We start from the raw sequence: 24,253 nt of genomic DNA on the forward strand, positions 1-24,253 counted from the left end.
TAAACAGCCGTTGCAGCGTAAAGAATGGTTTTTATGAATTTCGAATCAGAAACGATACTCACCGGACTTCAATCTTCCGACACTCGGACAGGTGATACGTTTGCACATCGTTCTTGCGTGTTGCCGCGTTTTCCATATTTCCTTGCACACAGGTAGAATATGTGCGCGTGCGATATAATCGGTGCTACCGGCCGTCGGAATCCCTGAAAATAGAATGTAAACTTTATGGGGAAACACGAGTGAAACGAAACGCGTTAGCCGTGAATAAGAGAGGATAAAAGAGGAAATAATGAAACGGCGCTTTACTCGCGACTCTTTAGCAGCGTTTCCAGGGCCACGGTTGCCACCGCTTAACGATATTAAACCGTCTTAATTCACTGAAAATAGGTAGAAATTTTTCCATCCAACCTAATGCGGCTGAAATTCAGAACGCGGACGAGTATACATTCGCGTGAGCGTGGTAAATCAGGCCGGAGACTCGTGACCATTGTCTAGCATTATCGAATTACCATATACTTTTTCTTCCCGCTTCCATATTCTCTCGACGACAACCCTTTATTTCCATCGTTTCTTTTTTTTCTTCCCTCGCTCACCGCCGCGCCCCGTGTCGCGCCTTTTGAACTGGCTGCGTCCAGCGCGCGCGTCAGATGGAAACGCGTTTTTTCGCGGAAACTAAATTGAATGGGCCATAGTTTACGACTGCGAGGAACTGTGCGTCGTTATCCGATGCAGAAGACGCGTGCACATGCGCCCCTGCTTTTACGATCATCGCAAATGCGACTGATAGCCAGCTGCGCTAAAACTAGATTCATGAGAAACTCTGGAAACCTATTAAGAAACGTTTCGTCTTTTTTCAAAAGCGTGTCATTTTACACGTTCGTATAATTACACTCGTTTGTACGCGCATTCTGACGTGTGTCCGCGTTTTTACGACTGAATTTTCCCTATAATTGAAATACCGCGTTCCATACAGCGGAATGGATGTAAGCTGTTTAAATTAAACTGCTTTGCGGAAGGATAATTAGATCTAGGGAAAATTACGTGTGGGACGTTGTCCATTAAAGTTTCAGCGATTAAACGACGAAAAAAGAATTACAGCGTAAGAGCATCAGAAAGTTACGAAGCGTAGTATTCATTTTTCCTGGCTTTTTTTCGCGCCGTGATATTAAATACCTTGGCCGATACCAGGATCTCCTTCCAAGGTGGCGTTTAAATAACACACGGCACACTGTTCAAAGACTGAAATAATATCTTATTCTTAGTATACAGGTCAGCTGGTTTCTTTCAATTATTATTATCGGCACTATTACCGTTTGACCTGACAGTCTGATTCGTCCGAAAGGACTTCGATACTTACATTTTCCATATGCTCGTAAATATTTTACGTGGCCGGCCACACCGACATGTATAGTTGCTTTCTCTCACTCCCTCTCTCTGTCTCTCTTCTTTTTTTTTAAATCTCTTCTTTTATCGAACAGCAGTAACGTCGTTTCGACGCGTTGGATAATATGGATGGGAGATTGCGTTGCAATCTACGCAAATCGAAACAGAGATTTCGTTGTCGAACGTATTTCACAACGAAATATGCAAATTCGTGTACAGCTGCACGGAGAAATATCATTCCAAAATGACGTCGATAAAACTGCGTTCTCCGTGGTCCGACCAAAAGAACTGTAAATGAATAATAAAATATGATTTCGTGATGGAGAAATCTTGACGAAAGAAAGGAAAAGACAAAGAAACAAATAACGAGCCGGACTTGTTTAAAAATATTCGATTTATTCAATCCTTAGACTTCTTTTCCCAGGTGTATGTATATGAACAAGTTTCTCGCAATATCAATAATCTGCACAAAATAATAGCATTTTATACAACAGTACAAAAATACCATTTCCATACAGATAATCTTTGTCGGTCGTGTACACACGGCTGTGTTATCAGAATAGAAAAAACGCACTTGGAGATAATTTGAAAAAAACGAGATCTAGATTGCTCAACAAGTACACCTACTATAATATAATATATGACAGAGTCTCGGAACAAGCAAATATGTACTTCATCACTTTCTCTTCGTTATGATACAGAACCGCCGTTCTTCATCGACGCGTAACAAAGATATATAATTTTCTTCTCATTCTCTCTTCTTAACAATCGTTAAAGAAGGTACTTCTTTTAGGTACTTTTCGGTACAACGAGTACCTGGTCACCATTGACCGGGTCTGTTTTTATATCGTCTAGTCGCAACGATAATAAAACAAGGACAATAATTGTGTTAACTTAATCGACAAATAACAAGAGGCACGAATGAATTTTCTGTGTAAAGTATCAAAAACAAAACGCAGTAATAATAAGTAGAGAAACAACGACGCCGAATCGATTTCTCCTCCAAAGAAGAACATGATAAGAGGAGAACGTACAAAGACTAGGTAAAAGTGGGACAGAATCGTAAGTCTGGACGAGATGGAATTCCTTCTCTCTCTTTTCTTTCTTTTTTTTTTTTTTTTCAACGACTTCTTCCGTACAAAAACGCAAGACAGAACTCGAACGAGTCGTTGAAAAGAATCTGAATTCTTCCGTGCAGACTTTTTCGGTTGAAAGAATAACCGGGAATACGGGAGGAAGTTCGACTATCGCGATAAAATGAATAAAAGCAAAAAAAGATGGCAGAGCTCGATGTTTCTGACTCGTGTTTCTCTTTCTGTCTTTCTTGTTCGGTTAGTTGACCGCTTTCTCCCGCTTCAGAGATCCAAGCTCCTCCAGCATCGCTTGTAGCCCTTCGGGAACTCGTCCGGCGTCCAATTCCTGTCCCCACTGCCGATACTGAAAGGAAAATAACGGGATAGCGGTTACACGTGCTTCCAGCTGACATGCGATCGAACGTCGTTTCTTATACTCAAACAGTTCTCGGGAACTTTAAGGAAGCTGGGAAAGTTGGAGGGTGGTGATGTGGATAGACAATGCGGGAAAGGCTCTTTCCTCTTCTATTCGCTCGACAAGTCGTTCTTCTGTGGTAGATCTGAACGTGCAGGATAAACGTGTGGAAAGATTCTTTTCGATACAACTGCAAGAAAAAGCTTAAAACGTGAAAAACTCGTGGGGTTCGCATCGTTCTACTTAATCCATGATCATACAATTTAAATGTACGTACCTTTAAAACTTTTATCGGATTTAATTCTTTTATACTCGACAATGAGAGTCTAAAGCAAACAGACGCGAGATTTAGCAACGGTCCGATAGTCGCGTTTAAATAAATGCGTTATCCTCGATTTACTAGTAATAATATATATATCGAACGGCATTAGATAATCACACAGGGTAATTAACTAAGATACGCTCGGCTCGTGAACAGCCAAGAAACATCGCTGGGAATGAATGTTAGGAGATTTTGCAATGCCTGCATCGCGCGCTCTATCGTTGTCTAGGTAGCAGAACTAATTCTGGAAACTTCAGGACGCCCATTAATCCGTTCAAAAGAGGAAAAAGACGAAAAAGGAGGTAGGAACCCCGACATGTTTATGGTTCTTCGGAAAAACTTTGTGTCCTCCGGTATTCTCGTTCCTCTTGCCTTGCCCCGGGAATTTACGATATTAACGCACGCAGAAAATACAAACGCAACGCTCCGAAACGATTCTAGGACAGCTGTAACTCTTTCTCGAACGAGCTGGATAAAATGGCCCGCGATTGCATAATCGAGAACACGTACGACTTTAAAAACATCCACCGTGAAGGGGCGCACCGGAATAATAGGTGTATAACTCACTTTGCAAGCCGCGAGAACTTCTTCCGAGCGAAAGGATTTATTATCGTCTCGTTGCATAGGAAACGGCCAGGGGGATATTACAGGATATACGAGCAAAATATGATGGAGAAACGAATCGTCGGAAATAAGATGATAAAGGATAAGAAGCAGACATTCCCATGGAGAAGGACTTACCATCTCCAGCTCTCTTCGAAGTGCGAGCACAGCCTTTTCGCGGTCGGCTACCAGCTCTTCAAGATACTGATATCTTAGCTTCTTCCGAGCACGACACTCCCTCGCGCTCTGTCGACTTCGTTCTGCAAAAATAAACCCAAAAGAGTGTAAACCTGAGAAACTCACGACGATGTAACTAGGGAAGGTCTTGTAAAGTGTCGTATACGTTCAGTAACGTTTTACTGCTTAACACGTTCACTGCCGTATGTCTTCTTATAGATAAAACTACATTTTATCATTTCTATCTAATATTTCAAAGTGGAAGAAAAGTTATCGGTTTATTATATATCAAAATGACTGGTCTTTACAAAATACGAAATAATAGAATATTTTTATATTTATTGATTACAGAAGGAATTCCATGTTATGTAGTACATTTTTGGTATTATTAATCCATCTGGGACCATGACCCCTAAACGAGGATTCACGCATTTATAAAATTGTAGAACCATTTTGACTGGTGTGATATTTCTATTGTTAGCATCTAGCGATCGATACGGAACTTTTCTGATAACTGATATCATCATATTGAATGAAACGCAGTGAAAGTTATAAAAACGTGTGAGAAGTTGTACAAAACAAGGAAACTGGTTAATTGGAGTTTGATAAACAGATTGCAGCACCCTTTTACACCTTGACAAGTACCAGTTATTTTGAGTTTGAATACATAACAAACAAAATGAAGTTCATTATATTGTTCTCTTAATTATCATTGCGAAAGTCATTACATCATTGCGGAAAAAATATATAACATGAAGTAGGAATTTTAAAATACAATTGCAGAACCAGTCAATTTGGCTGCTGTGATGGTTCTAGTATTAAAAATATGTATTCGTTATTTCCTAATAATCTGTATAATACAACTTCGCTTAGAGTATATCTTGAAACATGGAAACACACTGAATAGAACATCTCGGCTGGGAAAGGAGAAGACGAGAGTATAATATAAACAAGTATTATAGCTTTGTCCTCACGTCCACTCAATTTTCTCAACAATTTTATACCCAACTTGTTTCGTACCTTTACATCCCGAAATTCAAACTCCGACAACTACGAAGCGTTCTTAAGAAGCAATGGAAAAGAAGATCACGAGAAGGAAAGCGAAACAAACGACCCGGTGTAACGAAACCGACGCTCCTTTGGTAAATTTTTCACGCGAAATCGAATCCAACGACGAATGGAAAACGATGTTAATAATTCAAAATAGAGATAAGTAAACGAGATAAGTAAAACAGAATTCTAACCATGGTTGACAGAATATTTTTGAAACGCTGCTTTCTTACGTGACTTTGCAACAAATTTTGGAAAGAAAATAATCGCATCGTACTCCGAACCTCGTCCCGCGTAAAACACGAGCAACATAATGAGACGTGTAAAAGGAAAAAAAGATAACGGCTTAATGAGACCCAGAAACGTGTTAAGCTTAGTACGAGCATTAGTGTCTGCTCGATACCACGGTAACTAGTAACGCGATACTATTTTTCCGGGTATGTCGTGTATGACGAAGTGACAGGAATCGCGCACGTGCGAAAAAATTATGGCATCGAACAAAAGTAGGAAACAAGGAAGATTTCGAATCACGTTGAACTCTTCAACACTCGCAACACCTGCAAGTGCATCTACCTTCTGTTTATCGTATAACATCAGCAAATTGAAATTTTATTAGCTTCTAAAACATTTTAGCAACTTCTTTCGTACGTACTTCGATACGCTAATTGGTAAGTTTGTAATTTTGAATAAGAATAAGAAAAGATATATATTCCAAAATAAACTTTCGTTACTCGTTGGTTTACGTCAATGAAGGTAGGAATTAAATGAATTTCCCATATTGCGTCGCGATCTGAGCTCTATGAAATTGGAATGTTAAAATCCAGCTCGGGTATGGAAATCGTTTAAGAAGGAAAAGATCTTTCGTGCTGAAGATAAGAAGCGAAAGGAAGAAAGGACGAACTCAAGAATACCGCGAAACGTCAGCTGTTTGAATCGAAAACAGGAAAGTTTTCCACTCGTATCTGACTCCGCATACAAATACCGCTATGCCCTATATGTATGTGCAGCGCTGGATTCGAATAGCTTTCTTGCTTAACCTGCCAGCAACTGCACGAAATGGCACTACCACGTAACAACTGCCATAAAATCGAAACTAAATAGACCTAGTGCTACGTAAAACAAATACAAAACTTAGACAAGGTACACAAACGGACTGTTGTGCGCGGCGACGAACGAGCATCGATAAATGTTGCCTGCTCCATCCGCGGGATTTGCCATAAATTGTCGTGGTAAAAATTACAAACGAAAGTGAAGGACGTGGGCATCCGCAGTGTACGTACGCAACCATTGCGCGATAAATTCGCGTAACTCAAATGTGACGCGCTATTTTTCACGTGTACTGGCGTACCCACGATACGTACTACACAGACACAGGGTACTGATGAAACTCTGATACGATATATAGACCTCTGTATATAAGTATTAGGGCACCTACTTCCCTTGTATAGAGCATCATAGTTGGTTCGGATTGTTACGGAAACGATTAATCGGCCAGGAGTTTATGTTCGTACGAAATAACGACCTAAACTTTTTAAAAATTATTTACAATAGTTAAGGAAAAGTAAGGAATTAATGACACGATTCGTCGATGTAAATCTTATTGCGAGAATTTAAAATGATTTAAACAGCTTTAATATTTAAATAATTTCGCTATCTTAATTAACAATATTGCATTGTCTACTGAAAAAGGATAAAGGAAACGAACCGTGAACGACGTCACTGGTTTGATGGCACGGCGCGTAACATTTCTGCTACGCCACGAACACTCGCGAATAAGACGAAGCGCTGGATAAAATCGATCTTAATAGCCCGTTGCAGGATATTGCAAATTTCTCCGGTGGTCTGGGACCGCGGTGTGATAAAGCTCTTTACGATCAAGGGTCGCGGCTATTATCGCGTCTACGGCTCACTAAGCCCGCCTTTTACGCGGCAATAAACGTCTCTTGCCCGGCACTCGTGTCGCAGCCTTTCTTTTTTAAAAGGAAGCTGCCCGGGGAACGGGCGGGAAGAGACTCTCGACGACGGTGAGACGTTCGAAGCAGTCGGATCAAGGAGAATTTTATCGAAAATGAATTCGCGCGGTAGACGCGTCGGTGACGCAGCTAGCCATCGCGATCGATTCGATCTCGACACGGAAATTAAACGTTCTCGCGCAGTCAATTTGCGGCTCCATTTACGATATAGCTCGAAGCTGACATCTGGACGAAATCAAACGAGTCTGTCGAATAAGATCTAACCGGGAAATCCGTGTGAAAACAACCGATCGGAAGCCCGGAGGGAGCGCGCGCGTGAATGAAATTAGGGAAAATTGGATTTACGACGCTGACCGAGCGAAACCGGAAGCGGTCGTGGCAACGTCACGAATTACGACTGTCGAAAGACTCGACGAAAGCAGCGTATTCGTCGTGTGCCGTCGAATCGAAGCAAAGATCAGGGAAGCTGGATGGATAGGAAATCACAAAAGAAAGAAAAATACGGGCAAGAGGAAAAGCGTGGTTCAACCATGGAGCTGGGAGGATTGCAAACGCGAAAGTTGGTCGTAAAACGAGCTTAGATCCTGTCCGTGTTGCTTCCGCCCAACCTTTAGAAACTAGTTCGAATGCACGTAGAAGCAAAAGCTGCGGGAATGACGGCATAGAAAGAAGGGAGACGTTGGATCCATGGGGAAAATTGTTTCTCTCGCGTGATTACCCCGCGAGTTTATACGAGAACGCGTATGTACAAAGATTCTAGCGAAGCTGCGCGAAAAAGCAAAGCGGAACGATGGAAAGCTCGGAAAATTAAAAAAGGAAGACGCGAGAAAAGAAAACGAAAAGGAGCAGCGTAGCTGCAGCGGATATTCCGCAACATCGCTTCGAGCTTTCCTCGCCGATGTCTTCGCCAGGGCGTCCTCGTCTTCACTGCCAAGACGACGGAATTGCAAAGCACATCTTGCCATCTCGTTGCGGCACAGAATCATCGGGAACATCGGTTCCAGCCACCGAGTTGACCCAGCATAAATATTCATTCGTTCAGGAAGGATAAATATTCCTACGGTGTCATGGGTCTGAGACTCGAGAACGGTTATTCGTTGCCTCGTAATCAAGCAGCGTGCATTTCTCACGTGGCTTGTGCAACGCATGCGGTTACATCTTGTTTTCCTACTTAATACACCATCGGCGAAGATGCAAATCGGGGCTAACTCGGCTTCTTAAGGCTGACGCACAAATATCGTTAGCCATCGGCCACGAAAAAAGAACGATTCACGATGAGACGAGCTTTTGGGAATACGCGGAGAAGGGGTGACGGCCGGAATTACCATCCTTGATTTACATGATCGTCGTATCGGCGGAAAATTTCGCGTTGGATAGCCGAAGGCGTAAAGGAAGCAATCTTCTTATCTTATAAAATCTTCCGAGCGTTTTTTTAACCTATCCGGCAATTTTTGCCTGATACATTTTTTCTTCGTAACGCGAAGGTATACATCGATATACAGCGACTCACGAAAGTACATATTTGTATTATAGAATACTATAGTAATTTTTTACCGAATGCCTGTTCGCAATAAATGTCTCGTAACCTCCAGTCCTGCAAATTCGCACTGGCTGTAAATTTGACCAACATAGTCGCGATAGACGTGTTTCGTTTCAATGCTAATGAAAGTTCGATAAATTTCCCATAACGCGCATAATATATTCATAATAGTTTTCTATGGTAAGCGTTCGATTCTTTCGCGTAAATGCTAAGAGTTTCTAATCTCCACGTTTGAACAATATAGGGACTAGTAAAATTGAAACAGATGATACAAATACATAGAGAAGCTTATTACCGAGCTTGGCTTTCATGTCCGTCTTGTCGGACGCCTTCCTTCCAGGCTTGCGTCCCCTCTTACCCCCCTCTTTCCGATCACCGCGAGATCCCTCCTGAAATTAAGAAAGAAAACAAACTTAGTAAACTGAAGAAATACAATGGAGAAACGTAAACTGGAGAATTTATCTTTCGCAACTAGAAATACAGTGGCGAACAGAAAACGAACAACAAACCCTGAGAGTCTGCGAATATCCGAAAACTTTGAAATTGTATGGTAAAAGAAAAAAAGGTCAAAACGCGTCCTAACTTGCTACGAAGAACATTTACAATCAGATTCATTCTACCGGTTATAAAAAATGACAAAATTCAGCGAGAACTAAAATAAACAGACAAGAATCGCGACGCGTTCGGGATATAGCACGATGGTAAAAAAACACTTTTGTGCACCGTTGCCGGTTATCGAGCAAAATCGGGAATCGTAACGTCAGAACATCACAGCGACGAAACGGCTAGTGGGAAGATCTGAAAGCGGATGATACGAGTCTCTACGGCGACGTAATACCCGCTTGATCCGTTGTTTCTTCCTTCCACTGATTAATATCTCAAACGAGTTAGTTCGAGCTCGCGGAGAACAACGTCCACCGTTTTCAATGGGAACAAAAGCTTATCCAGGAGTGAGAGAGAGAGAGAGAACAGCTTGACTAAAATTGCTAGAAGCTCGACAGAAAGTCCCCATCGACGCTACCCTAAGCGCATCAAGGCTATTTACAGGAGACCATATTGACGAGTTCTCGCGTTAGGATAACCGCGGCAAATAACGCAATTTGTCGTTGCGGAAAAGGCCAGACGGCGCCTCTTTCTTCTCGGTCGTTATCCGCTTAACTTTCCAACGCGCCATTGACGCGTATGAAACGTTTCGTAAATCCAAAGGAACGCGGTCGCCGCCCATTTTACCGCCACTCGATAGTCAAAGTTGCTTAAAGAGAACCATCGTTCGTTGCTTGGCTTGTTTAACGCGCCAAGCAAAAAGAATACGATCGTAGTACCGGAGGGGTGAATCGAAAAGACGATCTTCCGCCCCCTCGAGAGATAAAGAAGGCAAACAAGCGAATATAACGCACGCGGGGATACAGGCGTGTCCGAACGACAGCGACCCCACACGACCCGTTAAAATTTAGACGTCCCCTGAGCACGTTTGTTGCGACGAGTAGAGGAGGCCGCAGGCTTAGCTATGCATGTGCTCACGGGTGACAAAATACAAATTCAGCCCTCTTTTAAGGAAGATGTTTACCTTCGGCCCTATCCTTGCCTCTCAATCCTATCTGGTATTAAATCTCCTCGAATCCTCTTTCTTTCCCTCGACCGCTTCCGACTTCTTTCGCCCGCCTCCCACCCTCCTAGCTCGTCTCTTCTCTGTCTACCTCTCGCTGCGAGGCACTCCACGATTCCCTGTCCTTCTTTCATCCTCCCTCGGTCTCGTGACTCTTCTCACGCGCCAGTCTTTGTAGATAGAAAATGGAATTGATGTTGCACGATGAGTAGCGAGATACAGGAAACGTGCAAAAAGAGAGAGAAAGAGTGTGCGTGTGTGTGTGTGTGAGGGACAGAGAGAGAGAGAGAGAGACAAGCAGCAGCACGCTCGCGTAAGGATTCCAACTTGCGTCTGTTCACGAAGACCCTGTCGTGTACCTGATGCAATTTTGACCGGTTTCAGAAGAATATAATTAAGTCACGCGCTGCATGTTGTCAGCGAGCAGACAGATGCAAGAACAACGTGGCTGAATCGAGAAAAATTAGATTTCCATCGTTTTGCCGCTATATTACGCTATTTGAGACACACGTCGGTCGACGACGCGAGTACACCCTATAGGGGAAGGGCAGGAAAACTCGTTAAATCCCTACACTGTCACTGACACTTCCGTCGATTCCTGCACGCCCCTATCGCCAATGCCGTGCTACCTGCACCATCATTCCTGCGCTTGACAATCCCACTCGCATTTCTGACGTGTATCCGATCGCAGAGGGGAACGATTCGCTCGTTTCCGCGCTTCGACCATCAACCTCTCGAATCTCCCGTCGATTTCAACTGTCTCCGCGTACATATTTGACGCTTTTACTGTCCGATCTCCAGCGGAATAAACGCTAGACACTTCTCCCAAGGATCAATAGTAGAAACAACGGTAAAGTTGCGTTCGGCTTTCTATCCGATAACGCAGACGACAAATTTCGAAACGTGACCATCTCGGCCAATAGCGAAAATACGCGCGAGTACGTACCTTGTTGCTAAAAATGATCTCAAAGGAAAGTAGTGCAATATCGTTAGAAACCGATCGAACCTACGTCGCTTAGGCTCGTCTCCTTTCCAACACCAACGGCACACGTATCGAGAGGAAAATATTAAAATTCGTAAGTAACGACAGGTAGCTCTCTATTCTCTATACTTTGAGGATTATGCTTCGGAGATTCGCGCAGGTTATAGACAAGAGAGATTGCGTGGACGGAATAGCCGGATGCTCGATAGTAAACTGCTGCACGCCAGAGACCGGAAGCTAGTAGACCACACTGTACACAATCGAGCACAGGGGCTTTGTAGTTTCGCTGTTCGTCGGCCGATTCCCTCTTACGCGTGTTTCTCGAGCGCAAAGGCCGAGTTACGCGGCTCGCTTCGTGCCGCAGCTCTTCGTTCCGCGTGAAGCGTGATTTAATCTAGCGATACGAACGCACGATTCGTTGCCACGGCATATACGGTTTAGTTTATAGGTATACACGGACGACCGATGCGTGGTCAGTGATCGTGTCAAAGGCGATACTGCACGTGCTATTAGGGCGTGCTGCAGAAGCGACGCAACACCTGTCAACTGATACTTTCGTTTTTGATCGCTACGTTTATTTATAAATTATTTATCCCCGATAAAAATCAGCTAGAAATAGTTGATCATCGTATTAAGTCGTCCGAACAGCTTCTTTCGTTTTATAATCGTTTTCTGTTTTATATTAGTTTATTGAATTATGCACGAACGCAATAATAGAAATAGAACGAAATGGATCATACGTAATTCAATAAAATAATATAAAACAGAAATTCTTCTTCGTCTATTATCACCTTACGAAACGAAAGAAACTTTTCCGACAACCTAATATTTTATTCAAAATCCTATTTATAATAAGATAGAATCGTGTAAACGACGATATAACCGGCAGCCGTTCGAAGCAGAAAAGCATGGATAAAGTAAATATAAACGAAGTAAAATAGAATCGACGTGACGTGTTAGTTTTCTGTTCGGCTTTTTACATAAATTTACACGTTCTACACGTTTATTATACGGTGGAGTCTTGATTATCCGAATTGATCGTGACACAGGCTGGATAATCGAGCAACTTTGTTTGAATTATAAATAATAATATCAAAGAGAAGGTAATATTTTTTTTAAGTAAGAGTATCGTAATCTCTTGCTGTCTCTACTTTGTCTATTTTTAATCTATTATATTTCCCAACCTTACTCGCGATCATCGAATTTTTCGTTAATCGTTGTTCCGATAATTGATCGTTCTATTAATAGTTCGCGTAATCGGTATTCTATTATGCTTTAATCACGCCTGCCATTATCATAAGACCGCCTAACTGGTATACCAGAAATTTTATTCATCTTCCTGCTTCCGTGAATAGATTTCATCAAGGGAGAATAAAAACCAGAGACGAGCAACTGCGTCTCCTTTCGATAGGAGATTCGCCAACGAAAGCTGGACTCGCACGAGGATAAAGTTGAAATATAAATAACTCTCGCTTGAAGCCGATCGACGGACATTGTCCTGTCGTTTAAAATATACGATAAAAATCCCTTCGGGTTACTCGGTGAATTTCTATGCGCGCTAATGAAGTATTTGTACATCGCGTCCGACACTCTCGTTCCATTCGATTCGTTTTACACGAACCTTCCCCTGTTCTGCTCAAATTTCTTCTCGTTACCGTACAGATTTTTCCAGGTGATTGCAATAGAAGAAAATAAACGAGATAAAAACGAGACCGATAACGTCTCTTTGTTTCAGGCGCATCTGCGATTAATTCGAGACCACCAACGTGGTAAATACCGTTCGTTAACGTACGCTCTGTTTCTTCTACTTGATGGCACAACTTCCGGGACGATCACCTCTCTCGACCGGAAAGTCTTTAATTACGAAGGATTCGGGAAACGTCCTTAGCTCGTCCTACCCTTTTAACTCGGCCACGAACTCCGTTCCTTTCATACGAGTCAGACCACTCGCGCAATTCCACGGAAAGAACTCGTTCAATTAATTTTCGTTATTAATGGAATTACTTCCAGGCTCCCTTAGCGAGACTCTCTTAAACGCGTTAGTCATCTTTCCAACCCTTGATACCTCCTATTAACCCCAAAAATCTCTCTACCGTCTCTGTCGCTCGGTTTCTTACTCCGGCGTTCTGTCTCCCTCTTCGAGATGGTTCTCGTCTCGTTCTCGTCAATTTTTACTTCCATACGAACCACTCGCTCCTCGTCCATCTTCCGCGAGCACATCGACCTCGATGACGCGGTCCCAACTTTATACCGTATCGAAATTTGCCAAAGCGTCTACCGTTCGTCGCCAAGCGATGATCCTCGTCGTCGGAAGAGAGCGAGTCACGCGTGCGATGAGTAAATGGTCGGTGGAGTTTTTGTACGATTACAAATCCATTGGAAACCGGTACAATTGCGATCGTGAAAATGGCCATGCAAATTCGTGCCTCGCGGCCAGCCAAGCAATTTCCCTAGCTTCGGCCGTAATATCGAGCCGAAGCGAAGGTTTGTCGGTCTCATTCTTGGCGGAACAGGGCGGCAGAGATTGCCGCGAGGTTCAATTATTCAGTAGACGGACGGAGTTAGGCGAAATCCTCTTACGCCGGTCCGTGATTCCTCTGGAAATTCATAACAACGTTTACACGGCACGAAATAAAGACGAGACTGAAAATCACCGCGGAAGACGTCCCTTTTTGTCTTCGGCAAGCTACACGCGTTAAACCCGCCGCTCCTTTTACCTCTTCGTTTCTCAATCTACGCTTTATTCCAGGCTCGAGCAAGCGAATCGGAGAAATCCGGCCGAGCATGAATTCAATCAATGCTTCTGCATGAAGACGTTCCTGCCGTTCGAGGAAACGATGATCAACGTTGTCCCAGCATGGAACAGAACCAACCAAACACGATCGTCGTCGGTATTCGCTACCGTTAATAAAATCAGTGTCGGCCTACGATTGGATTACTGCGATGTCCGTTCTTATCGTATTTCCGTAATGTCACAGAAAAACGCTACTCACGCTTCGTGTAACTGCGATTCACGCTTATAAAACGCATCGAGTGAAACACAGTTGCCGGATACACAAGTCGCGCAACCTTATGATTACTTTTGTTCGTCGAAGGTTGCACGATTCTCCACGCGCTCTTTCATCCATGGCCTACAAAGTGAATCTCGCAAGAGGAAGCGACGACTTGGTGTAGAGCTTAACGAACGAGACAAAGTCTACTTACGCTAGTCGACCTAAGACGTAGAATGATAAAACTCTGAAAGTGACAAACCACTTTCCCAACAACGTGTACTCTCTTCGTTACAACTTTTCTTTTTTCTAATCGAACATCGCATGGAAAAAATGTGCTACATTAATTCTTGTTCATTTTCTCTTTGATTTTATTCCACTCGATGGCTGAGAAGGAATACTCTGATAGATAATATAGCGGAGAAAGATAGTGATCTGATAGGAAACACGTGATAAATCCACAATTTGTAAGAAACAAATAAAACTCGTTCAGTTATGAGTGAATTCAACTTCATCGATATTAGTTAATTTAATTCCAAAATTTATTTTCAGAGTTAAACATACTGAATTAGAAATTTCACCTATTGAATTACAAAATTACTATATCCAGGTTCTTTCTCAAAGAATCCTCGATGCGTCTGTCCACTGAGTCCTCAACCACTGACCATTTAATGACTCTCTGAAAACCTTAAATATTCGTCTTCGATACAACGCAATCATTTGTATTTCCATTTATGTCAGAATTTATCGTAATTGACGTTTAATAATAATTACACGATAATTAATATTTACAACGATGTATTCGATTATTCAGGCGCATATTTTTTCATATTGAAAACGTTGCCAGTTCCAAGGGTAAAGCAGCAAAAGGGTTAACAAAGCGAATCTACGTATCGTTATGACGAAAGATATAATCACGTTACCGGACGTCACGGACAGGTGCAAATAGGAAGGAAAAAACGTAGGCAAAAACGAGGCGACGACAAGGACGCGCGTGAAAGCCTTCTTCGGCTTTTCCACGTCATTGTACACCGGAGAAATAACGCGGCCGGACGAGAGACGAAGAAAGAGGAAGTGGAGGAGGGAGCCTCGTAATTTTCCAACCGCGCCACCAACGCCGCTATGTAACAATGAACGAGAGAAATTCCGCGAATACAATGGCAAAGCGCCACGGTGAAATCGCGCCCGCCGACGAAAATCCCGTAAATTCAGGGACGCTCGACGCCCGTCCACGTTTCGCGCCCTAAATTCGCAACCGCCGAACAAACTTTTTTGTTTTCACTACCGAGTATCTCTAACGTCTGCCACGCTGGATTTTTCCTACCCTGATTACTCGTATTTTTCTATTCCATCAATTTCTCGCAGGTTTAAACGATTATTTTAACCTGTTAAACGAGTAGTTGACTCGTGGATTACCAATCTCTGGAACATAAGAATCGAACGTTCGAGTGGTTCAGATATCGTATCGATCGATCGTATAAATTAAAAGATAGAAGAATGTGATCGATGAAATTGTATTTAAAAATTTTTCCGTCGAATTTATTATTATTTGCATCATCTTCTTTTAAATTATAATTTCATATCATTCGTTGCATCGCTAACGATGTATGCGTTACCACGCTTTAATTATTCGAGTAATGCGGCTGGCACGACTACTGCGTTTTTTAGTTTATACGCATTTCGACAATATGGCTTAGAAAAATAGCGAAAGCGTTAGACACGATGCGTTGCAATAAAGACGAAGGCATTTGTAATGAAAAAAATGTACAATTGCAATGCAGCTACGCTTTCTAACAACGAATACGTTAACCCATGTTGCTTTCAAATTTAAATAATACCTGTTACCTACTATATATTGTTCTGTTTTTAACAGAAAAATTTACTTCGCAAGGATTAAATCCCTTGCTTATAATTTCCTAGATTAAAAATGCAAAAGAGCAGAAATGAATTCGTAGTAGTGAAGTCAACGCGCTTGAAATGATTCAATTAGGGAATGGCTGTATCGCCTACGTTTCTCTACACGACCATTTACAAGTTGGTATAAAGGTGGAATTTCTTTTAAATCGATAACCGAATGCGACAGCTGAAAATCGTGCAGAAGCGCGCATCTTCGATGCATTAGTACACAAACGTCTGACATTGATGGGAAATTTCTACTAACGCTACGTCTGCCTGGTCGAAACCACATCCAGCGCCAGACGTCTGACGATTACGGTTAGTTTCTCCTTAATCCTCCAATTTCAAGATAAATAAACTTCTCGATAGTTGCTCTTGGGTATTGCGCGAACCTTCGATACGCTAATAAAATATTGATACTCTGATTCCGATGTTATTAACTAATTCAACTTTTTCTTACCAGAAACCTAAGCTTTTTTCTCTTTCGCTGAAACAATGGTATACGATAGAAACAATTGTGTAATTTCTAATAAAAATAAGAAAGAAGATGTTCGTACATTTATCTGGAAAAGAACACTTGGAACGTTCCATAAAAATTATAAAAATATGCCGTATGGCTATAGAAATCGAAGGATGGAACATCCATCGAATCATCGCCGCCGAAATTCAACTTTTTCTTACCAGAAACCTAAGCTTTTCTCTCTTTCGCTGAAACAATGGCATACGATAGAAACAATTGTGTAATTTCTAATAAAAATAAGAAAGAAGATGTTCGTACATTTATCTGGAAAAGAACACTTGGAACGTTCCATAAAAATTATAAAAATGTGCCGTATGGCTATAGAAATCGAAGGAGGGAACGTCCATCGAATCATCGCCGCCGAAATTCAACTTTTTCTTACCAGAAACCTAAGCTTTTCTCTCTTTCGCTGAAACAATGGTATATGATAGAAACAATTGTGTAATTTCTAATAAAAATAAGAAAGAAGATGTTCGTACATTTATCTCGAAAAGAACACTTGGAACGTTCCATAAAAATTATAAAAATGTGCCGTATGGCTATAGAAATCGAAGGAGGGAACATCCATCGAATCATCGCCGCCGAAATTCAACTTTTTCTTACCAGAAACCTAAGCTTTTCTCTCTTTCGCTGAAACAATGACATACGATAGAAACAATTGTGTAATTTCTAATAAAAATAAGAAAGAAGATGTTCGTACATTTATCTCGAAAAGAATACTTGGAACGTTCCATAAAAATTATAAAAATGTGCCGTATGGCTATAGAAATCGAAGGATGGAACATCCATCGAATCATCGCCGCCGAAATTCAACTTTTTCTTACCAGAAACCTAAGTTTTTCTCTCTTTCGCTGAAACAATGGTATACGATAGAAACAATTGTGTAATTTCTAATAAAAATAAGAAAGAAGATGTTCGTACATTTATCTCAAAAAGAACACTTGGAACGTTCCATAAAAATTATAAAAATGTGCCGTATGGCTCTAGAAATCGAAGGATGGAACATCCATCGAATCATCGCCGCCGAAATTCAACTTTTTCTTACCAGAAACCTAAGTTTTTCTCTCTTTCGCTGAAACAATGGTATACGATAGAAACAATTGTGTAATTTCTAATAAAAATAAGAAAGAAGATGTTCGTACATTTATCTCAAAAAGAACACTTGGAACGTTCCATAAAAATTATAAAAATGTGCCGTATGGCTCTAGAAATCGAAGGATGGAACATCCATCGAATCATCGCCGCCGAAATTCAACTTTTTCTTACCAGAAACCTAAGTTTTTCTCTCTTTCGCTGAAACAATGGTATACGATAGAAACAATTGTGTAATTTCTAATAAAAATAAGAAAGAAGATGTTCGTACATTTATCTCAAAAATAATACTTGGAACGTTCCATAAAAATTATAAAAATGTGCCGTATGGCTATAGAAATCGAAGGATGGAACGTCCATCGAATCATCGCCGCCGAAATTCAACTTTTTCTTACCAGAAACCTAAGCTTTTCTCTCTTTCGCTGAAACAATGGCATACGACAGAAACAATTGTGTAATTTCTAATAAAAATAAGAAAGAAGATGTTCGTACATTTATCTGGAAAAGAACACTTGGAACGTTCCATAAAAATTATAAAAATGTGCCGTATGGCTATAGAAATCGAAGGATGGAACATCCATCGAATCATCGCCGCCGAAAGATAGAATTCGCGAAGGGAAAATCGACGAGGTGGTCCTATCGAGTAAACGCGACCTCGTATCGATAAGGAACCGTCGTAAGAGATTTACGAACCACGGAGCATCCGTCGTGACTATGTCGCCGTTCACCACGCTTCGATTGCATCGCAAACGTATCGAGATCACGATGGAAGGGCATTGCCTGATGGGAATTGCGAGATTGCCTACAAAATACCTTCCACCTTGTGCGATTCATCTTCTAACGATCGTGTTAGATGCGTCCAAGGATGTGTTTTCCTCAAATCCTATCGACATCGACCTATTTTAAACGAACGTATGTTAGAGCGTAGTACATACTTTACTTTTTTTAGTAGTCGAAGGCTTTCTAACACATTCACCGTATCGTGTATGTCCCACTGGATTGCTGTTGCTTATTTCAACACGATATATTACAGCTGTGACTGATTTCTGTAACGATAGATTAGAATGATAACTCTAACAGCAGTATAATTCCATGTACCTAAACTCATACAAACGGTTCATGCAATAAAGGTACAACATTTTTCTTCGCTATCTATTCATTTTCGTTTACATAATAAAAGCTCGCATTAAGATAAGTAAATAAGTATTAACTAACTAACTAACATTTCAATGAATGAAGTTCGCATAAACAGATTCCTAACACGTACAGATAACGTTCGAAAAATTTCGTTATTCGTTCTGTGCCTTTAACGCGTCTTGAAAATACGAAATCTTGTTGACAAATATTTCGTTTCCAGAGTATCCCAATAACGTAACGTAACCGCGCTGCGAAATGTTTTTGCCGCGAATTCGCGATACTCGTTGATTTCGTAAACGCGATTCATCGAATGGTTATCAGAGGCACGAGTAAACACAAAGGCTGCTCCTATCAGGTTTCTCGCAGCGAAATGAGCACGTTCGAACACGAAAAGTGTTTATAAACATGTTCCTTATCGATATGTAAGTTTCGAGGATGACTACATGTAACAAAGTAACGCCATGCCGATGTAAAACGTGAGCTACTTTCTACTTGGTCGTAATAGCGAGAAACGTAGGCATTGAGTTTTCCCAGTGCGTAACAGACGATGGTAACTGAAGGAGATTTCAGAAAAAAAATCGAAACAGAATTCTTTCGATCAAAGTAAATCGTTTTGGAATAACATTCCATTTCGACTAAACGTAAATGTGAAACGATAAATTACGATGCGTCGAAATTTTATTTCGATCGAAGCACATCGTAAGAAAGTAAAAAAAACTGATAATTACGAATTGCGTCTTAAAATGTAGAAATAACAGTCTACTTTAATTAGACGCATGAATTAAACAACGCGAATAAATGATATGCGTTGAATTGTATTCGGCACATCGATTGGGTTTGATTCAATTTTACGCGATTTATGGAGAAGGAACATACGCGGGTGAGACCGCGCAAAACCGTTAAAACGCAAACACATTTATCGTAGGTACGATATATGTATATAGCAGAGAAGAAACGGGTCTTCCCTTAAATTCCTACATGTATACCAAAGTTTCTCCAATTAATAGGATAGTTTTTTCTCTCGTGATAGATATGCACCGCTAAATTGCGCAGTAGCGTCGCGTGTGGGCGACCAAGTCTAACGGTAGAGCTAGAGAACGATCGACCGGCATTTTAAACTATGTAACAACGTCGAAATGGATCTCGCGAGACTCATAGAGTTTAAAACATTCCGCGCGGCTGTGCATCACCGACTTAAACGTATGCCGGCGGAAAAGCGTGCGTACGTACTGTCGACTGAACGAAGACAGAATCAACAGGGTATGGTTCGGAAATGGTATGTATGTATATCAGGCGTTCGAGAAGCGTAGCTAATTTCACGGCTAATTCAAAAGAAACAAACATCGAGCTACAATGGTAGCGAGAACGATCTTAAAGACTAGGAAATTACGGGAACGCGTATTAAATTTGTATGTAAAAAACTCACCGGTGCTACGCGACGTGCGAGCTGTGTCAACTGCGCAGTTGATGAGCTAAAACGCTGTGGTCAGGGACGTGGTGCTCGGTACCGGTGCCCGAACAACCGGTAATATTAAACAACTGACGCGACGCGTATCGGCGATTTAGTAAAACACACGACACTGATTTTAAAATTACGATTGCACGTAACCAAGTTACGCGGTCCATTTTTCGAACGCATCGATTGTTCGTTACGATCGGAATGGACGACTTTCGATTCCAGAGTTGTCTATGGATAGAGTGTGAGAACTTTTCATGCTATAATTACTTGTCATTTGTAACGTATTCAATTATGCGTAGTATTTTGTAAATTTCTATTGGTCAACGAAACGTTCTTATTACACGAGAATTGAATACTTTGTAATTACGATTGATTAATCGAACACAAACAACTATTCTTCGATTAGTTTCATCTTCTTCCTTCTTGTTTTAATATGTGATATACGTAGATAGTAGCCGTAACCTATGATAACATGTCAAATACGTTACAATACGACGCTCGAATAAAAACCAATAATAAGTTCCCTCAATATGACACGTCACTATCTCTCGAGTAGATAAATCATGCTAAACTTGACACAAGAAATGTTTATCAAAGTACCGTGAATTTCATAATAGTAATTGCATGATAAATCTAGACACGTTGACGATCGAACTATTTCTAGTCGCAACATGAACTCCAGTATATTCCGCGCCTGAAAATCATGTGACCATCTAAAGACGGCAGAGACATCTCTTAAGAAACGAAAGAACGAAAACCAGCGACACGTGGCGCGATCAGTCGACAAGAATGCGAAAAACGAAACAGCGACATCGAACGTCAGCTTTGGTATACGAACACTAAGGAAAATCACACACAAGCAAACAGCCACCCTTCGGATCTGCTTGCCCCCTACCCCACGACCCCTTGACAAACCCTCAATCTCAGAGATCCTGACGTCAAGCGAAAGAAACAACGCCCTTTGTCGTCGGTTAGAAAATAACAACTACTGCAAAAAAACTGACATTTTGTACGTGCGCCCTCTTTGCATAACATGGTGTAATCTTTGTAACGCGCGTAATGTTGTTGCCTACTTTTCATGGCAGTTTGCATCACACGAGCACGTTGTCAATTTATCGTTTCCACAAATTGTCGACTCACCGTTTCATTTTCTACGATACACATAGGCTCCACTTCCATGACCCCCGTGGATTTGCTCCTTCTCGTTCTTTCTCAAGTAAATTTTTCGTGACACGCTTTGTTAAATCTTGATTCTATCGTATTCTCAACACTTTGCAATAGCAACGTGTATCTGTTTACAAACACTGCAAGGTCATACAGCAGACCCCCAGACCTCTGACTGTCGGGTATTTCATATTACGTCACGATCACTGATGATAGCGCCACTTGCGGCGAAACCATAAAATGTTACGAAAGGATCCTATTCAAAATTAACTGTCGGTAAGTAATCGAACTCCGAACAAATTTCAGCACGTTTCTGCGTAGAAAGTATATACACATACCTACAATGAAATCATTCATTTATATGTTTGTTATTTCCGTTGAAACTTATTTCCTATTAAACTATATGATACAGAAATGCATTGTATATTAAATCTACCTATTGTATCTCATCTATGACGAAACATACTTCAACTTTTTGAAAATTCAAACATTTGATGTTTCTAATCAATTTCAAAACCAAGATGATTCCATGGATATAACCACGAAAATAATGTGATTAACATCACTTTTAATACAAAACATTTTTTTGTATAATCCGTTATTTAGCTTTAAAATTTTTAATGAAAATTAACGCTATCGTCACAAAAAGTTTAGAAACATGTAATATGAGCGAGAATTCTCAATTGGACTCTGAATATAACTGGATCGTTCGAACTTGTACGAATGCTTTTAATGTATATTTAACTATGATACATTTTACTCTCTACGATAATACCGTAAATACGCAACCAAACATCACACGTAAGTAGCAGACGACTTCGCAGAAAGGACATTTTCATACAAAAATTAAAATGGCTATAAAATTATCAAAGTTAAAGTACCGTTTTTATAATGAATGTAATAAAGTTGCAGAAGCTTTGTCGTATCCTTTATTCATGATGGTGGTGGACCTTCTGGTGTACTCTATATTGCAATGAATATTAAAAATTAAATCAGTTCAAAATAAATATGGACGTATAAAAGATAGTTTTATTACTAAAAGTACAAACTTGCATTTTCGTCATCGCTCTCTACATCTATACTTTACGTTGCAAAATCAAGTTCTAAATTCTGTGATATGCATTATTAAAATCATTCCTATATTTCTTTAAGTATCCGTTATCATCAAAATCGTCTCGATTATTTTTAGTGTAAACACTTGTATAAGGGTAATATATTTCTTGTTCGTAATCTCTTTGTCGATATGGAAAATATCTAAGAATAAACAAATTATTAATAATTAATAGCCTGATTCATATCAATGAATATCTTGGAAATTATATGAAATTACCTATAATCTTTTGAATAAGGTATAATGTATGGATTTTCTCTGTAATATCCTCCAGGTAATGTATCCACGTAATGATGCGAATATCCGAGCGAGGGCACACGATCGTTATTACGATAAGTAATTGGATAATACCTTTCTTTATGATTGTATATATCTCCCGTATTTTTATCAAAATAATGTCGTGCTTCGTTACTCAGATAATTTCTTCTATCATCTATATATCGATCGTTGTTATATCCTCTGATATGACCATGATAATTGTTAATACTAACGTGAAACAAAATCATATTTTAATTATTCATACTTTAGTTTTATGTAGATAAATAACAAATATGTAAATTATCATTTTATATACTCGATTTACGTGCATATTATCTTTGCTAAAAATTGTTAAAGAAATAAAAATAACTTGCTAGTACACTTACTTTTTCCTATTGTCATATATTCCCTGTTGTGCCTTATCTTTTTCAAGGTAAGATACATCGCGCGAACCGTCCCTAAACGAGTTCTGCGATTTTTGCCCATAATACCCACCGGTATTCCCGGACGACCTATGCCCCCCTTCGTCATCGCTGTCCTCATAAAAGCTTGAATTATTTCCTGACTCGTCTTTATGGTAGTTGTTGCTGAAACCGGTCCTGTGATGCCCTTTTTTGTAATATCCACTACCATGCCGTTCAAAAGAATTCTTCTCGTGATCGACGACTTCGGATTCTCCTAAACTATGCCTTCCTTTGTCATGCCCTTTGCGTGTTGTATCTTGGTTGCCGTATCTCTTTTCATCTCGCTTACGTTCATTAAATCCTAGTTGCCCCCTATTATAAATGGAACTACTTTCCTTACTTGTCTTCTCCTCGTCGAAAATTGCATGCTCTTCATCGATCTTTTTTTGCACAGAGTCTGACAAAGAAGATCTTGATTGTTCGTTATTCTGCGGAGCAATCAAATCAGATGCACAAAGGCTGCGTTGAATAAAGGAAAGGAGCACGATATAAGAAATGAAAGACATGTTAAAAAGCAGGCGTCAGTAGACTGTTTGTTTGTTCCAGTCGGTTTAATCAATTATATAGAGGCAAATGTCCTTGTTTAAGAGTGACAGAACTAAACGCATCCTGTATGCACGGATTAAAAGATCCGTAGGTCCGATAAATCGGTATGACCTTCGAGTTTTTTGTTCGGCTCTACGCATTAGGAAGTTAGCCCATCGATCAATGAAGCGGAACAAATATTTTACGAAATCATTGTATAACGAATAATTAATGCATTTTATTGAAAATTTGTAAGAATAGAAACAATATGTTTTATCTTCTTATATATTTTTTTCTTTTTTTTTTTTTTTTTTTTGTTTTCTATTTATTCTGTTTGAAACACTCATTACTTTAAAATCTTTTACTGTTTTAATATATTAAAACTTACAAATAATACAAAAAAAGCTTGAAATAAATTACTGGTACGTTTATCATATAATATTTACAACTTTCAAACGTTGTTGGAGGCACATCTACAATATACTTGTCGGACAAAGGTAAAGGTAAGAAATA

The 24,253-nt window shown here is 40.3% G+C and overlaps 2 protein-coding genes and 1 long non-coding RNA gene across 6 annotated transcripts in view; 1 reads left to right on the forward strand and 2 right to left on the reverse strand.

Annotated features, from left to right (window-relative positions):
- The window catches only part of LOC132907724 (uncharacterized), a 214,436-nt gene extending 191,775 nt beyond the window's left edge, over nt 1-22,661 (forward strand). Inside the window, exons 2-4 of the long non-coding RNA XR_009658253.1 lie at nt 19,813-20,035; nt 20,883-22,183; nt 22,289-22,661. This is a non-coding gene — a long non-coding RNA (uncharacterized LOC132907724). The remainder of the gene's footprint in view (nt 1-19,812; nt 20,036-20,882; nt 22,184-22,288) is intronic.
- On the reverse strand, nt 1,760-21,499 carry LOC132907717 (REPTOR-binding partner). 3 transcript variants are annotated; one of them, XM_060961077.1, is made up of 4 exons: nt 21,359-21,499; nt 8,832-8,925; nt 3,935-4,056; nt 1,760-2,820 (listed from the first exon to the last, which is right to left on the reverse strand). In XM_060961077.1, exons 1-4 carry the CDS (start codon nt 21,395-21,397, stop codon nt 2,716-2,718), a joined length of 360 nt encoding a protein of 119 aa, XP_060817060.1. In that variant the 5' UTR covers nt 21,398-21,499; the 3' UTR covers nt 1,760-2,715. The 3 variants fall into 3 exon arrangements, with proteins under 3 accessions (XP_060817060.1, XP_060817062.1, XP_060817059.1); XM_060961079.1 differs by lacking the exon at nt 21,359-21,499 and adding an exon at nt 18,436-18,471; XM_060961076.1 differs by lacking the exon at nt 21,359-21,499 and adding an exon at nt 18,316-18,414.
- On the reverse strand, nt 21,361-24,123 carry LOC132907703 (probable ATP-dependent RNA helicase ddx42). Of its 2 annotated transcripts, XR_009658243.1 has the most exons (5): nt 23,138-24,123; nt 22,713-22,979; nt 22,432-22,636; nt 22,264-22,345; nt 21,361-21,671 (listed from the first exon to the last, which is right to left on the reverse strand). XR_009658243.1 is itself a non-coding variant. In XM_060961056.1 (3 exons), the coding sequence occupies exons 1-3, from the start codon at nt 23,719-23,721 to the stop codon at nt 22,486-22,488; spliced, it is 1,002 nt and encodes a 333-aa protein (XP_060817039.1). In that variant the 5' UTR covers nt 23,722-24,123; the 3' UTR covers nt 22,379-22,485. The 2 variants fall into 2 exon arrangements, 1 of the variants encoding a protein (XP_060817039.1); XM_060961056.1 differs by lacking the exons at nt 21,361-21,671; nt 22,264-22,345 and having other exon boundaries at nt 22,379-22,636.
- Between the last annotated feature and the right edge of the window lie 130 nt (nt 24,124-24,253).

Source organism: Bombus pascuorum, chromosome 6 (genome assembly GCF_905332965.1).
Source record: "Bombus pascuorum chromosome 6, iyBomPasc1.1, whole genome shotgun sequence".
Taxonomy (NCBI): domain Eukaryota; kingdom Metazoa; phylum Arthropoda; class Insecta; order Hymenoptera; family Apidae; genus Bombus; species Bombus pascuorum.

Bases quoted from the DNA above. Each gene is read 5' to 3' on its own strand.
- LOC132907717 (XM_060961076.1), bottom strand. From the start codon at position 18,399: ATGCCCTTCCATCGTGATCTCGATACGTTTGCGATGCAATCGAAGCGT. The intron at 8,926-18,315 runs GTTCGTAAATCT...TCTTAATTTCAG, and splicing joins GTCACGACGGATGCTCCGTG to GAGGGATCTCGCGGTGATCG. The intron at 2,821-3,934 runs GTAAGTCCTTCT...TTTTCCTTTCAG, and splicing joins TTCGAAGAGAGCTGGAGATG to TATCGGCAGTGGGGACAGGA.
- LOC132907703 (XM_060961056.1), bottom strand. From the start codon at position 23,721: ATGTCTTTCATTTCTTATATCGTGCTCCTTTCCTTTATTCAACGCAGC. The intron at 22,980-23,137 runs GTAAGTGTACTA...GTTTCACGTTAG, and splicing joins ATATATGACAATAGGAAAAA to TATTAACAATTATCATGGTC. The intron at 22,637-22,712 runs GTAATTTCATAT...GTTTATTCTTAG, and splicing joins CCTTATTCAAAAGATTATAG to ATATTTTCCATATCGACAAA.